Raw genomic sequence first — 15,646 nt, forward strand, 5'->3', positions numbered from 1 at the left:
TGCATTTGAAGAAGAAAGTGGAGGGGGGTGAAGCATCACGGCAAGAACCAGAGAGGTCCCCTTGTTGCCAAATCAGGTACGAATGAAAAGCGACCACCCCCCTCTCCACACACCCTGCCCCCTTCCTAGGTCCCAGCTGCACCCCTTGGTGACTGCCTCGCCTGCGGAAACATGCCCATTGGTACTCACAGCCCACAGGGAGAGGCGCAGGAGGGAGATGAAGAGAGGCGTCCTGTCCCAGCCGGATATACAGTGTATCAGGAGCCCACTGTCATCTGCGCTGAGCCAGCAGGAAGGCAAAGCAAAAGGCGGGAGGGGAAAAGGCTGTGTTACTTGCATGGCATTCAGGATCAAAAGCCCCCCGGGGCACCGAGGGCTCCGCTAGCCCCCCAGGAGATGCGGTGGCATATGCCAGGCCAGATGCACAAGGCACAGCGTTCTCCGGGGACAGGCTCCGCAAGGCAGGCAACAAGGGACTATATGAAGCCTGGGGGACGGGAGAAAGGAAACAACAGAAGGACCTACTGAAAATTACTGAGTTAGGCCTGTGGATTTAAATAGGTTCACTGTGAGTAAAATCCAGCCAAATAACTGCCCTGTATATTCAGCCCCAGCGACGCAGGTGGCGCTGGGGGTTAAACCACAGAGCCTAGGACTTGCTAGGATGTTTGGAGAAGGTGGTGGTGATTCTCCACTTTCAGTTACACTTGGAGGGTAATGTGGGTTGAAAAAGGTTCCCCACCTTCGTCTTAATCAGATTCATGATGTGAGTGTTGTAAGTGTGTGTCACCCAGTGGGCTTCCTGGCTGAGCGGGGATTTGAATGCTGGTCTCTCAGGCACTCTGACCACAACTTACAAATACACGCGTGGCGCTGTGGGTTAAACCACAGAGCCTAGGGCTTGCTGATCAGAAGGTCGGCGGTTCGAATCCCCGCGATGGGGTGAGCTCTCGTTGCTCGGTCCCTGCTCCTGCCAACCTAGCAGTTCGAAAGCACGTCCAAGTGCAAGTAGATAAATAGGTACCGCTCCGGTGGGAAGGTAAACGGCGTTTCCATGCGCTGCTCTGGTTCGCCAGAAGCGGCTTAGTCATGCTGGCCACATGACCCGGAAGCTGTACGCCGGCTCCCTCAGCCAGTAAAGCGAGATGTAAAGCCACAACCCCAGAGTCAGTCACGACTGGTCCTAATGTTCAGGGGTCCCTTTACCTTTTTATATTCAGCCCTGATGAGCGAATCAGAGGGGGCAGATCGGGAGGCAAGTCGGCTACAGGGGCAGAGCTCGCAACAGGCGCCTCAAAGCTCACGGAGCGAAGCGAAATGAGAGGCCTCTGAAAAGCAGGGTATATGGAGTGGCTGCGTCCAAAATTCTCAGCCACAGAAGAGCTTTCTTGGGAGACATGCAGGGTGCAGTGAGCAAAGGAGACCAGAGGCAACAGGCCTTTCATAAGGTCAAATGCATAGGGAGCAGCACTCTGCAGCTCAGCTCAGATTACTGAAAGGGGATGCCAATACAGTGGTACCTCGGGTTACGTACTTAATTCGTTCCGGAGGTCCATTCTTAACCTGAAACTGTTCTTAACCTGAAGCACCACTTTAGCTAACGGGGCCTCCCACTGCTGCCACGCCGCCGCACGATTTCTGTTCTCATCCTGAAGCAAAGTTCTTAACCCAAGGTACTATTTCTGGGTTAGCAGAGTCTGTAACCTGAAGCATATGTAACCCGAGGCACCACTGTATTTAAGTCTACAAGCCCAACCCTCAATTCCTCTGCTTTTAGCCATGAGGTTTCTTTGCCATTGAGTTTTCTCCAAAACACTCTCTCTCTCTCTCTCTCTCTCTCTCACACACACACACACACACACCAGAGTTTTCTAAAGTAGTCAAATAAGCCACCCCCAAAAGGTACCCTCCCCCCATTTCCCACCTTCTCCACAACAAGAAGAGAACCTCACCGTCACCATTAATGATGGAGATCAGGAGCTTCAGGTAGTTCTGTGTCTGTTGCACCAGGTCCCAGCTCTGCAGGGGAGGGGAGGGCAATAGATGAGAAAGAGAGGAGAGAGAGAGAAAACAAAACAGATAAAGTGATGCGTATTGGAGCATCTTTGCAATCCTGCTCAACACTCGTTACCTGAAACACTTAACCCGCATTTTATTACCTGTGCTAACCTGCTTCGTGTCTACATTTTGCAAGTTAGGGGGGACTGGCATGCAAGCAAGAAGTAGGAGAATGCAGAGCCGCCCTTACTTTGCAGGAAACCACGTCTATGCGGCGACTCTCATAGAGCCCTCTTGCATTGTTGGAGAACGTGCATCTTAAGCTCTCTGTTCTTAGGGGCAGACGCTTAAGCCTCTCCACTTGCCAAGTTCCCCAAAGGAGATTGACAACCACCATCTTCATCCGTGGGATCACAAGGGAAAGAGGGCTGCACGCTCTCTAGGTCACAACACAAACGTTAAAGGGGGAAAGGCTACTTTGGGGCAAGGCAGAGGCTCTGATGGGCACATGCATCTGCAAGGCCTAGAAAAGGGTTTTCATTTTGAAAGAAAGATGGGAAAGTTTCTGGTCTCCGTGGTAGTGAAGGCAAATGGTTTCTGCAGGAGGCTCAGGAACTAGAACGTACACAAGCAGGCCTTCTCTTGTCTTCCCTATGCTCCCTCTTCTGACTCGATGATCCTATATCTGAGCAGGGACTTCTCCTGCAAGTTCACAATCTACTTAGTAGATTCTACTTTGCCGCACAACGCTGCAACTCTTGGTCCAGCTGCAACATCAGTTAAGTTTCTTAGTTGTGACGTTTGGATTGGAAGCAAAGCATGGAACGCTTGCGTAACTGTTTTACCCAAAAAGAAATCTGGAAGGAAACTTCAGAATGCAGTGGGAGGAGAAGGAAACAGAGCTCTAATTTCTGACTCATTACTCAGTTGTTCAGGAGAATTTGGTTCCTACAGAATCACACAGTGCGTCCAGGACCCCCTAAAGTAAAGAACTGTTACAGTCCAGCGGCGGAGCGCGTTCTGAAACATTGATTAGAGTCTATGAACGCCCTGCTGCGTCCCGACCCACTTCAGCAAGTGACACCCCCCCCCAAAAAAATGGGGAAGCTCAGTCTATGAGCTCTTCACAGCGGAAAACAGATACAGTGTGTGAGTAACAGGAGGGCGTTGGAATGGACAGGGGAAGGGAAAACCGCTACCCTCCTAGGAACAGCAGCCTCCCCCAGTAATTGGGGTGGCTGGGCCAGAAATTTCTTGGAATGACCCCACCGAGCTGCCTGCAGAGTCCTAACCCACTTTCAGCAGCTGGCATGGGATTGGCTGGCTTGACAAGATCCCAGGGACAGCAAGTCAGGAGGGAGAGGAGTCTTCAAGCCCCCACAGATGTTTACCAGGCAGTGTCTGTCCCCCCCACCCCCAAGATCCTGTCATTTATTATTCAGAGGTGACTCAAGAGAGCTAAAAGACAAACACAACAGGGATCCATCAAACTTTGGGAATGAAGAATGGCTGCTCTGGTCAAAGACTAGAAAGGGCATTCCCTCTCACCCAAGTTGCATCACACATTGTCCGTGGAGAGAGACAGACAGACAGACAGACAGAGAGAGAGAGAGAGAGAGAGAAAGAGAGAGAGAGAGAGAGAGAGAGAGAGAGAGAGAGAGAGAGATTCTAGTGGTGATGGGCTGGGCTGGTAAAGAATGGCAGAACTCGGCATCCACCATACCAGTTTATATCCTGAAGGTTAGCGCTTTTGGGAATCTTTCCACTGCAAGTTTCTAGTGGTTGGGTTACGGCAATGCACTATATGTAGGGCTGGACACGGACACGGAGCTGGAGCTGACACAAAATGCAGTGGCTCATCGGGTCACTGGGAACAGCGTTCCCACATTACCCCTCTGCTGGAATAATTCCACAGGCTGCCAATCAGCTACCAGGTTAAGTTCAAGGTGCTAGTTTTGGTGCATAAAGCCTTATGCGGCTTGGGACCAGGTTAGCCTTTTCCCCCCACCTGGAGCCCTGGACTGACTCCAGCTACAAAAGCTGAGCCCGCTGAAAAGACTTCTTGGGCCAGGGTATTGTTTAGGAGTTTCCATTGGGTTTTTGTTGTTGCTGCTGCTGCTGCTATTGGTGTTAATTCGTTTTACCTTTATTCCTAGATCTTATTATGACTTATGTGGAAACTGTTCAGTTTGGTGGCATAGCTTTTGATGTGTTTTCCTTATTGCCTAGGACTACTTTTGTTGTACTGGGACGCGGGTGGCGCTGTGGGTTAAACCACAGAGCCTATGACTTGCCGATCGGAAGGTCGGCAGTTCGAATCCCCGCAATGGGGTGAGCTCCCGTTGCTTGGTCCCTGCTCCTGTCCACCTAGCAGTTCTAAAACACGTTAAAGTGCAAGTAGATAAATAGGTAGCGCTCTGGCAGGAAGGTAAACAGCGTTTCCGTGCGCTACTCTGGTATCACCAGAAGCGGCTTAGTCATGCTGGCCACATGACCCGGAAGCTGTCTGCAGACAAATGCCGGCTCCCTCGGCCAGTAAAGCGAGATGAGTGCCGCAACCCCAGAGTCGTCCGCGACTGGACTTAACGGTTACCTTACTTTTGTTGTTGGCAATGATGCAATCATGTTGTAAGCTGCTTTGAGCATGGTCTTACGTACGATAATGAGACTCAAAAGGTATTTTCGGCTTTTATATACCCAACCAATCATGGTGGCAGATACCCTTTGAAACTCCCCCACTCCCAACAAATAGTAACTGACACCTTCTATGCTGCCTTTTCAGCGCCTGCTAAAGACATTCCTCCTTTTTCAAATACAGCCGCACCTTGGTTGTCAAACGGAATCCAATCCAGAAGTCCGTTAGACTTCCGAAAACATTCAGCAACCAACCTGGGCTTAATTGTGAACTGCCCTGAGCTCTTGTGATGAAAGGCGGTATTATAAATCTTAATAAATAGTAACAGTAATACAGGCACTGGCAATTGGCATCTGTAGCACTCTGATCAGACTAGGGCAACTTCTGCCATTTAAGTTTCCCACAATTCCAGCCTTTCATGATAAATTAACATGTGCCATGAAGGTAAGACGGGGAATACGCAGGAGAAATGATTTTATGGAAGGCGTTTGCAGAATTTGTACTGTTGAAACGGAAAGGTCAAACCATCGCAAGAGGTGTTGAAATTTTGGGAGGTTGGATAGTTACAATGGAATGGCCTCGGTGGTGGGGTGCACATTTTTATCCTTATTTATTTATGATTATTACTTTGTCAAAATTAAAAATAAAAATAAAAAATAGGAAAAAAGGTTTCCCACAATTCCCACAGAGCAATACTATTTTAGGGGCACTGTGGGGAAGTTGAATGGTAGAAGCTGCAAAGCACTGATCAATGCTCTAGAAAAATGGGGCCCATGACAAGTGATTCCCCAGAAGTCACCCTAGAGCGCTACATAAGACATATTAAGGTAAAGGTAAAGGGACCCCTAACCATTAGGTCCAGTCGTGGCCGACTCTGGGGTTGTGGCGCTCATCTCGCTTTATTGGCTGAGGGAGCTGGCGTACAGCTTCCAGGCCATGTGGCCAGCATGACTAAGCTGCTTCTGGTGAACCAGAGCAGCGCACGGAAACACCGTTTACCTTCTTGCTGGAGTGGTACCTATTTATCTACTTGCACTTGGGCGTGCTTTCGAACTGCTAGGTTGGCATGAGCAGGGACCGAGCAACAGGAGCTCACCCCGTCGCAGGGATTTGAACCACCGACCTTCTGATCAGCAAGTCCTAGGCTCTGTGGTTTAACCTTATAAGACATATGACTGGCCATCTATATACTTGGCCATTCATTTCCCACAAATTCTCTCTCGTCTTCTCCACAATTCAGCTCTAAACAAATTCACATTCTGCATAGCAGGGTTTCATTTTGTTTTTAACAACCTGCAGCTGCCAGTCAAGAGTATCTTAGGCTGGTGGGTGGGGACTGAAGGCCAAACCTGCCACAGGAACAGGTGGGTTATCTCCTCTCACGCACCAAGATGCGAGCGCCAACTGGCTGCCGAGGAATCAAAAGAAAATGACTGACATTCCGTCGCGAAGCTCTCTCCGGCAAGGATGTGCTCAAAAATGCAATTAACGGCAAGCCATGCTTGGCAGAATTGAGGTGAAATTGCAGGGCACCAGCAGAACGCTACAGGCCATTGCATTGTCGTCAGATTTTCAGCACAGTGCAGAGACACTACTCCGCATGTGTTGAATGTTACAGCGAATGTTATTTTTAAGGAAGTCACCTACAAGAGGTGAGGGACACAGTCCACCTAGTCTTGCAGCGGCCTAGTCAGTTCCAGGCCCTCCCTTGTTTTTCTTCATAGAAGACACATGCTGTTCCTGTTCTGGGAAATGGCGGTTAGCACGTGTCTTTGGGTGGAAGCACTTATCTTGAAATCTCTAAGGCTAAGCAGGGAAGTCCTGCTTCAAAAGAAAGGACTAGGACAGAAATAAAGGGAACCTTGATTCCAACCTTAAATGCTGTGTGTGTCAAAGGGAAAGGGGGGGGGGCTGGTGAGAAATACAGTGGTACCTCGGGTTAAGTACTTAATTCGTTCCGGAGATCCATTCTTAACCTGAAACTGTTCTTAACCTGAAGCACCACTTTAGCTAATGGGGCCTCCTGCTGCCGCTGCACCATCGGAGCACGATTTCTCTTCTCATCCTGAAGCAAAGTTCTTAACCCGAGGTACTATTTCTGGGTTAGCAGAGTCTGTAACCTGAAGTGTATGTAACCTGAAGCGTATGTAACCCAAGGTACCACTGCACTTGGTTTAGGCATGGGAGGGAATGTAGAATGAGATCCTCGAAGACAGGGAAAAGGTTGTCAGTCAGCAGCAAAAATGCTCTGGTACTTGAAGCCTGTTTCAGAACAACACATGCGGAAATTGTGGTTGTGAGAGAGTGAGAGACAGACGGACAGGATCCTCTGAAAAGTTTTCTCAAGCCTGTTTCCCAGAAGACAGTACAGGATGGAATCACAACTATTCAGGCACATTTATTGCTCTATAACAGAGCAGTCCAACCTTTCATACCAAGCGGGCCGCAAGAGTACTATACAGTGGTACCTCGGGTTAAGTACTTAATTTGTTCCGGAGATCTGTTCTTAACCTGAAACTGTTCTTAACCTGAAACAGCACTTTAGCTAATGGGGCCTCCTGCTGCTGCCGCGCCGCCAGAGCATGATTTCTGTTCTCATCCTGAAGCAAAGTTCTTAACCCGAGGTACTATTTCTGGGTTAGCGGAGTCTGTAACCTGAAGCATATGTAACCTGAAGCGTATGTAACCCGAGGTACCACTGTACTTCGACACAGAAGCCGCCACACACTTAACTCAATTACCATATCGTAAATTAAAGTGTTCGCAATATGTTTAATATTATTTAATAAGCACAATTAAGTTATTTAAATATAATTAAATACACAAATAATACATATAATTATAAAGCAAAGCTAATACACGGGTGTACGCACTTTCGTTAACCACGCCTGACACAAAAAAAATCTTTTTAAGGTTTAAGATTTATTTTTTCTTGAATGTTGCCAAGGGCTGCCAAAACAGGCCTTGCGGGTCGCATGCAACCCACGGCCCGGACCGCCCTGCTCTATCGTCTAACAAACTACTCACAAGCACAGGAGTGCTCAGTAAAGAATTCTCCCAATGCTGTCCAGATGATAGCAAGCAAAACGTGGGGTCATGCCAGATCTCCATCTCTTTATGTGTTTCCTCTCCACACGAACCCAAGTTTCGGGCTACATCTGAGAAAGCTGCTCAAGTGCGCCTCCCCCTCTGACCTACACACCCGTTATATACATACACGGAATGGCTTCAGCTTAATCCACACAAGGGAATTGAAAAAACCACTTATTTATGCAGGCTTTTAATGGATTGCTGCTCTCTGATAACATGCCCTCCCATTGTGAGCATGTTTTCACCGTGTTTTGCAATTAAAGAGGCGCCGCTTTAGGTTTCGAGGCACTTGAAACTTTTTAATGGCGTTATTTATACATTCCTGATTTAGAGTCCCGTTTTGTACCCGTTTTTCTGCTGTCGGCTTTTGTTTGTTTGAGAAGTGCCTTGGTCTTTCTTCTCAAAATTAAAGGTAACACATAAATTGTTTTAACACTATTATTATTATTATTATTAGCTGTCAACTTTTCCCTTTTTTAAGGGAAATTCCCTTATTCCGAATAATAATAATAATAATTTTTATTTATACCCCGCCCTCCCCAGCCAAGGCCGGGCTCAGGGCGGCTAACAAGCAATAATAAAAACAAGTTGAATGAATATAACTTAAAAACAAGATTAAAATACAACAATTAAAAGATTGAAACATTAAAATATTAAAATGCAGCCTCATCACAGGAGGAGAAAGGAAAAAGAAAAAAGAATAGGATTCCTCGCAAGAAAAAGGAAAAGTGGACAGCTGTGTTATTATTATTACATGCCATTCATACATTTTTAAGACGTACTGTAAGCATTTTGGATATAAACTGCTTGTCAGAAAAGTAGGCTGCAAATTTACCCCGGAAATGTGCGCCCCGGCTTGAAAGAGTACACCTGCGTATCTCTGAATACCATGGGCTTGGGACATGCCAAGAGAAGAGCTATTCCCTTTGTGCCTTGTGTGTAGTTTTCTGGCGGTTCACTATTGCAAACAGAGTGCCACACTGGAAGTAGCCTCACTCTGGTCCAGCAGGGCTCCTTCTTAAGTGGACTCACTGCTGTTCCGACCCCAATTGGCTCAGAAAATGGCTAGAAAGGACACAATGAAATTTTGCAACTGAAGGAAGCCAAGCAGGGCAAGCTACCTGGGTGGGAGGTTGCCCAAGAACCAAGAATTAAACTGCTCTCAGGTCTAGGGAGAAAAAGCAGGTAAGGTGAAGTTATTCTGATGGTAGGCTCATAAGGTTATTGGGGCGGGGCCCCTCAACTCAGACACAGACCATAAAAGCACTTTTCAAATGTGCATACTGTTTACCACCGTCACCAACCTTTCTCTCCAGGAGTCCACAGATCGCCTCTGGAAACTCTTATGTGGAACAATTACTGGAGTATCATTTCTTTGTTGATTTCTGTAGAACTTTCCCGCAAAATTGTGCCCAAAATGGTTCTCAACGTATCAGGGGAACAATGATTGTAATTCAGAGTTCATAGTTAATACCAGTAGCAAAAAAGAATCCGTACAACTTTGTATAAAATACTAGAAATAAACTAAGCAAATTAAGTAGCTGTCAGGAGAGAGAATCACATCAACACAAATATAGAACATTAGCCATACCAAACATCCTCATGATTTTATGGTAGTATTCCTCAAACTTGGGTCCTCAGCTGTTGCTAGACTACAAATCCCATCATCCCTAGCTAGCAGGACTAGTGGTCAGGGATGATGGGAGTTGTAGTCCAACACAGCTGGGGGTCCAATTTTGAGAAACACTGGTTATGGTGTAAGACATTATGCCCTGTCTACCATCCAGGGGTCAGGGGAAAACTTGGTCCTTGCGACCTGCCATCTTACCTGATACTCGCTCCAGTCAATGTTCAACCGCTCGGTGAGAGAGACTGGGATGCTGAGAGGAGCATCAACATAATCCTGCAAAGAAAGAGGCACAAGGTCCATCAGGGGTAGGATGATGTAATGAAGGATGTACTAGAAATCCTGTACTACAAACAGGTCTGTGTATTTGACTATTCCTCTCAACTAAAGCTTAGCTTTGGGTCCAAGACTTTCAGCCCGAGCCCATGCAGATTTGCTCGTAATTAAGTCCCTATGAGTTCAGGGGGAGTTTGCTCCCAAGACCACTTGCAGCCTTAGTTGTATCCTGGTGTATCATTTGCTTATTTCATTTCTATCTCTCGCCTGATACAAACGGGACTTCCCATTTTATCTTCAGAAAAACCCTGTTAAGATAAGGTGAGGTTGAGAGACAGTGGGTGGCTCCAGGTACCTCCTGAAGGTTCATACCTGGGTAGGATTTGAACTCAGGTCTTCCCAGTCTTAGTATGACGTTACAGTCAATACACTATGCTGGCTGTCTCATGCCAGTTGTCACTGTAAGCCATTTCCCCCAATGACTTCTCTATGCATCTCAACGACTTTTCCAGGCACTGAATTTTCTCATCGCCTAAATTGGGAACGGCCAGTTGCCCCCCACTCAAATGATCAGTCCTACAAAATTTAAAATGAGGTAGGGTCAAAAGTTCAACTCGGTTCCACATATACAAAGGCAGTGTTTTCAGATTTAAAAAAATATTTCACATGTTAAGATAGCCTTCCTATCCCTCGTTTGTTTACACGTGGCAAACATTTTTAAGTGTACAGCCGCAAGCCTAACAACATGTATTTCATTCATTAGAAGCCCCTATGACTAGATGGCACAGGCTTTATTATGGTGCCTGCACTACTCATGCATTAATAGACATATAGTGCTCTGATCATGAGAAGCAGGAATTCGGCTCTGTACTGCACTATTCTGGCTAATCATCATCAGTAATCTATCCTGTTCTGGGCACGTTTTAAGGAAGACACTGACAAACTGAAACATGCCCAGAGAAGGGAGACCAGGATGTCTAGAAACAAGGTCTTATAAGAAACATTTGAAATATCTGGATATGTTTAGCCGGGAGGAGCAAAGATTAAGGGGAGACATGTTCGTATTCAAATATCTGAAGGGCTGTCTTCAGGCTTCCATCTTTTCTATTTCATTCTGTCTTTTTCTGGGTCTCTGCCCCAGTCAGCATTCTGTGTCCACTGAGCAGGCTCAGACCCCAGAAAACGGTGCAAATTTGTTTTCCCGTTGCTCCAGAGAGCAGGGCTAGAACAAATGGGTGGAGTCTGCAGGGAAGGAGATTTCGGCTAAGTGCTAGAAGCTTCCTCCTGGTAAAAGCTGTTTGACAGTGAGACAGGGGCTGGCTTAGGAAGTGTCTAGCTTTTCCTTCAACAGACTATCTATCTATCTATCTATCTATCTATACCATATTTTTTGCTCTATAAGACTCATTTTTTCCCTCCTAAAAAGTAAAGGGAAATGTATGTGCGTCTTATGGAGCGAATGCAGGCTGCGCAGCTATCCCAGAAGCCAGAACAGCAAGAGGGATTGCTGCTTTGACTGCGCAGCGATCCCTCTTGCTGTTCTGGCTTCTGAGATTCAGAATACTTTTTTTCTTGTTTTCCTCCTCCAAAAACTAGGTGCGTCTTGTGGTCTGGTGTGTCTTATAGAGCGAAAAATACGGTGTGTGTGTGTGTATATACACACACACACATATATACATATATATATATACAGTGGTGCCCCGCAAGACGAATGCCTCACAAGACGGAAAACCCGCTAGACGAAAGGGTTTTCAGTTTTTGAGCTGCTTCGCAAGACGAATTTCCCTATGGGCTTGCTTCGCAAGACAAAAACGTCTTGCGAGTGTTCCGATTTCCCCCCGCTCCCCCCTTTTTCTAAGCCGCTAAGCCGCTAATAGCCTTTTAGCCGCTAAGCTGCTAAGCCTTTAATAGCCGCTAATCCGCTAATAGGGTTGCTTCGCAAGACGAAAAAACCGCTAGACGAAGACACTCGCGGAACGGATTATTTTCGTCTTGTGAGGCACCACTGTATATACACACACACACATATATGAATGAGACGACCCCCAAGGTCCCTCTCAGCTCCACACATCTCTGAAAAAGCCAGTTTGTGCAGCAAAATATGCCCTTCTGCCCCTCCCAAGACCAGCCTGGGAGCGAAACATCACTGGCTGCCTGGAATACAGAAGCTGGCAATCCCTACCTAAATGAATGGCCCCGTTTCTCTACAATTAAGTGGCTTTCAAAGCCTTCCTCCTGAGCTCCGAATCCTGATTTACGGCGGTTCATAAGTGCTGAAGAAGACACCGTGGAGTGTGGCATTGCACGCCTGCTAGATTTCACAGCAACCGTATTCCACCTGAGTTACGTCTCCCCGTTGTGAAGCGCGTTACTGTGGCGTCCTTTTCTATGGGAGGAACAAGCCTCTCGGCTGAATGCTTTCAAAAGGATTTCTCAGAGAGGACCGCCTGAGCAGCAGTGGGGAAGGGGAAAGACAGAAGAAGCAATTCCCAAAACTGCTGCAGATTCTAGGCCCTCTTGTGGCTGCAAGTGTGAAGGTGGGGCTGCCTGAGACTGTGCTGCCAAGACCGGCTATCACCTAAGCCAGTGTTTCCCAACCTTTTTTGGGCAAAGGTACACTTGTTTCATGAAAAAAATCTCGAGGCACACCACCATTACAGCCCCGTGATGTCAGCACGCAGCGTCACGCCGGGAGGGACATGAATTGCTAGCAAATTACATAATCACCTCCTTGAGGGCTGGCTCATCTTCTCCCAAGGCAGAACCCCATTAATTAACAGGACAGACTCACACCATAGCCAAGACGAGGGGGGAAAACCTCAGTCATGCACAGTCATGCACATGTGGGGGCTAAATGAGGAAGAAGACCGGGCAGAGAGCAGGGTTCAAATCACCCCACCTGGCCAGGACAATCCCTGGGTGCTCCCTTGGGCCACTCGCCTGACCCACCTTGCAGGGCTGTTGTTGCGAGGATAACACGGGGAGAACCACGCGCGCCCCCGGGAGCTCCTTGGAGGAGAAAGCGGGCGATGAATGCAATGCACGAAATATATGAGAGGCGACCAGGTTTTGCAGGTGAGGGGGCCCCGCCAGCCTCCGCTTCCAACACCCAGCGCAATGACGCCGAAGTTTCCCCCCGGGCTCGGGGAGCAGCGCTGCTCCCCCCCGGCTCCCCTTCGCCCTCCCGGCTCTCTCTGCCGCCCACTGGGGACCCCCTCACCTGCCAAGTCCGGAGCGCCCGTGGAAGTTGCATGCATGCATGCAGGGCGCTGCATTGCCATTGCATTGCACTGCATTCCATGCAACGCCTGCACGCATGCATTGCCTTGCACGCCCGCCAAGGGGTCTCCCCGCGGTCCGATGCGTCCCCTCCGGCGCGGATGCAGCATTGCAAAAACTGGGGGGCAGCCTCCGCCTCCGCCGCTCCGCGGGGATCCCCGGGCTCCATCCTGCCGGCCGATCTCCGCGGGGGCGCAGGCAGGCTGCACGGGGTCTGCGCGGAAGAGCCCCTGCCCGCCCGGCCGCCGCCGCCGCGCTCATTCCATGGCCGGGAGAAGAGCGCTTCAAACAAAACGCCCGGCCCGCCAGGCCACGCTGGGAAACGTAGTTTGCGCACCCCGCGCGGACGCGGAGCCCAAGGGCGAGGGGACTACGGATCCCGGCAGCCTCCGCGCCGGGAACGGAGGGGGAGAGGCCGGGTGCAGGGATGGAGGGACGGGTGGGCAAGCGAGTGAGTGAGTGGCAGCCGCCAAGCCTTGGCCGAGAGCCAGGAAGGGCCTCCCCGGAGCAGGAGGAGGAGGAGGGAGGCGCAGAGCGGGAGGGAGGGAGGGAACCCCAGGGGTCATCTAGTGACGGCGCCCCAATCGAAAATTTGACTTAAAAAAAAAAAATCTTTCAAATTTTTTACTTTTTCCCGCGGCACACCAGGCAACATCTCGCGGCACACTAGTGTGCCGCGGAACAGTGGTTGGGAAACACTGACCTAAGCAGACACTCTCTGACTTTCAGGAAAATAGCACCAAGGTTCATTTGCCCTGGAACACCGCCCTCTGACCCAACAGCTCTTCTGCCCATTCCCTGGTGAACGAAATGAATCCTTTTAACTGCTCAGGGGCAACCTGTACACCAATCTGAGCCTTCTCAGCTTTGTGTAGCCAAAACGGATGCACAAAATCAGCAAGGAAAATCCTAAAAACCCCAATAATCCCTTAATAGCTCAAGTAGCGTGGAATGCTGCGGTGGGAGGAGATAACTAGAAGGGGGAGAACAAAGATATATGCAAAGGGTCAAATGAACCATCTTGCTGTCTGGATAGCTTCACAATGGACTACCCCTCACCATTTTATTTTTAAGAAAAAAAGGGGCACAAAACAGCCCACTGAGCATGTTCAACAGGCACAGCATGCTGATTACCGTATTTCTCGCTCTATAAGACACACTTTTCCCCCTCCAAAAATTAAGGGGAAATGTGTGCGCATTTTATGAAGTGAATGCAGGCGCCATAGCTTCAGCGAAAGCAATGTGAAGCCTCCGAAACGCAGCAGGAGCGCTCCCGCCATGATCTGGAGGCTTTGCGTTGCTTTCCCTGAAGCCTGAAGCCTCCAGGCTTCAGGGATAGCCGCCTGAAGACTCTCCTTGCTTCAGTGATAACCGCTGAAGCCTAGAGAGCAAGAGGGATCGGTGCGCACCGATCCCTCTTGCTCTCCCGGCTTCACTTTGCTGGAGAGGCGCTGCTCACCTTTCCCTCTCTGCGCAGCACTTCTCCAGCGAAGCGGGAGGAGAAATGGAAGGGGCTCTGTTTCTCCTGCCGCTTCGCTGAAGGGGCGCTGCGCAGAGGGGGAGAGAATATTTTTTCCTTGTTCTCCCCCTCTAAAACTAGGTGCGTCCTACAGAGCGAAAAATACGGTAATCTGTTGAATTATCTGCTTGTTGAGCAGAGGAACCTATGAAAGAAGGGATGGAATAGGGACGATGGAAACCTGAAGAGAAACAAGTCAATGTTGCAGTGACCCCTACTTGCACATACTAATGGGAAACTCCTTCGCCAAGTTACAATCCTTAATCGTTGTAATAGTTGTGTGTTGATAGTTATGCCAAAGCATATCTATCAACACACAAGAGGGCTTGGGGGGGGGGAACCCTGGGCGTTGCATATGTGTGCAAAAAACTGAGCCCCACTCCCAAAAAGGAGACCCCAAAAGAACCCAGTGCTCAGTGGCCAGAGAAATCAAGTGTTTGGGGCCCTCAGAAGTGGAAAAGCGCAGGCAGAAAAAGGAAACAGAGGAGTCTGGGAAAGGACACAGCCGGCTGGCCGTAAACCCCACTTGTTTCACATTCCAGGATTGAGTCCTAGCACTGGGAACATGGACTCTGGCGCAAAATTAAGCCTGTGAAGAGATTCCGGTGACTACGGAGAAACAAATGCCAGGTCTCTGCTCCCTGAGTTGGTTCGCAAACAGCTTGGGCCATTGGCAAAAACGAAAAAGTTTATTTTGGAACAGATTCGCGGCAACTCTGCTTCACGGCCTGCCCCCGTACCTGCTTCCAGTTAAAAACAAGCCCTTCTGCCCGGTAGCCCCGCTCTTTGTACTCCTTGAAAAATTCACAGCCTGCGTGAAGAGAAAAAGGAGAGGGTGAGAGGGAATCCGTGAATGAACGTGCACAGGGTAGTATCCAGACTTGACTTCCCACTCAGCAGGGTGGATTTAAATCAAATCGATTTAAATCCCGACTTAAATCACTAGTCAGTAAGACTTGATTTAAATCATTTTTTTTACAGAAAGACTAATTCTTGCTGGTATAATCTTAATATTTACAACCAGATGAAGGTTTCATTTTTGGAATAATAAATTTTCAGAGTAGCTTTTACAGTTACATAAAAAATTACTGATTTAGTTGTACTATTAGAAACACACAGACAGATAATGATGAAATGATTGTGAGGTTTAATAAGTTAACTGTTTATATTTGGACAACTTTTCTGCTGCACTTTATTGGAAGGAGAAAAACAATCATGTTCT

At 48.4% G+C, this 15,646-nt stretch overlaps 1 protein-coding gene across 3 annotated transcripts in view; it reads right to left on the reverse strand.

The window, feature by feature from the left end:
* Window positions 1-15,646, reverse strand: part of MTMR14 (myotubularin related protein 14) — an 89,956-nt gene that overhangs the window by 48,458 nt on the left and 25,852 nt on the right. For all 3 annotated transcript variants that reach the window (XM_082209701.1, XM_082209700.1, XM_082209702.1), the window contains exons 8-11: window positions 15,165-15,235; window positions 9,552-9,626; window positions 1,953-2,019; window positions 190-275 (exon numbers count right to left, since the gene is read on the reverse strand). In XM_082209701.1, the coding sequence (XP_082065827.1) occupies window positions 190-275; window positions 1,953-2,019; window positions 9,552-9,626; window positions 15,165-15,235 (299 nt within the window). The remainder of the gene's footprint in view (window positions 1-189; window positions 276-1,952; window positions 2,020-9,551; window positions 9,627-15,164; window positions 15,236-15,646) is intronic.

This window comes from Podarcis vaucheri (assembly GCF_965113315.1).
Source record: "Podarcis vaucheri genome assembly, chromosome: 2".
Classification (NCBI taxonomy): Eukaryota; Metazoa; Chordata; class Lepidosauria; order Squamata; family Lacertidae; genus Podarcis; species Podarcis vaucheri.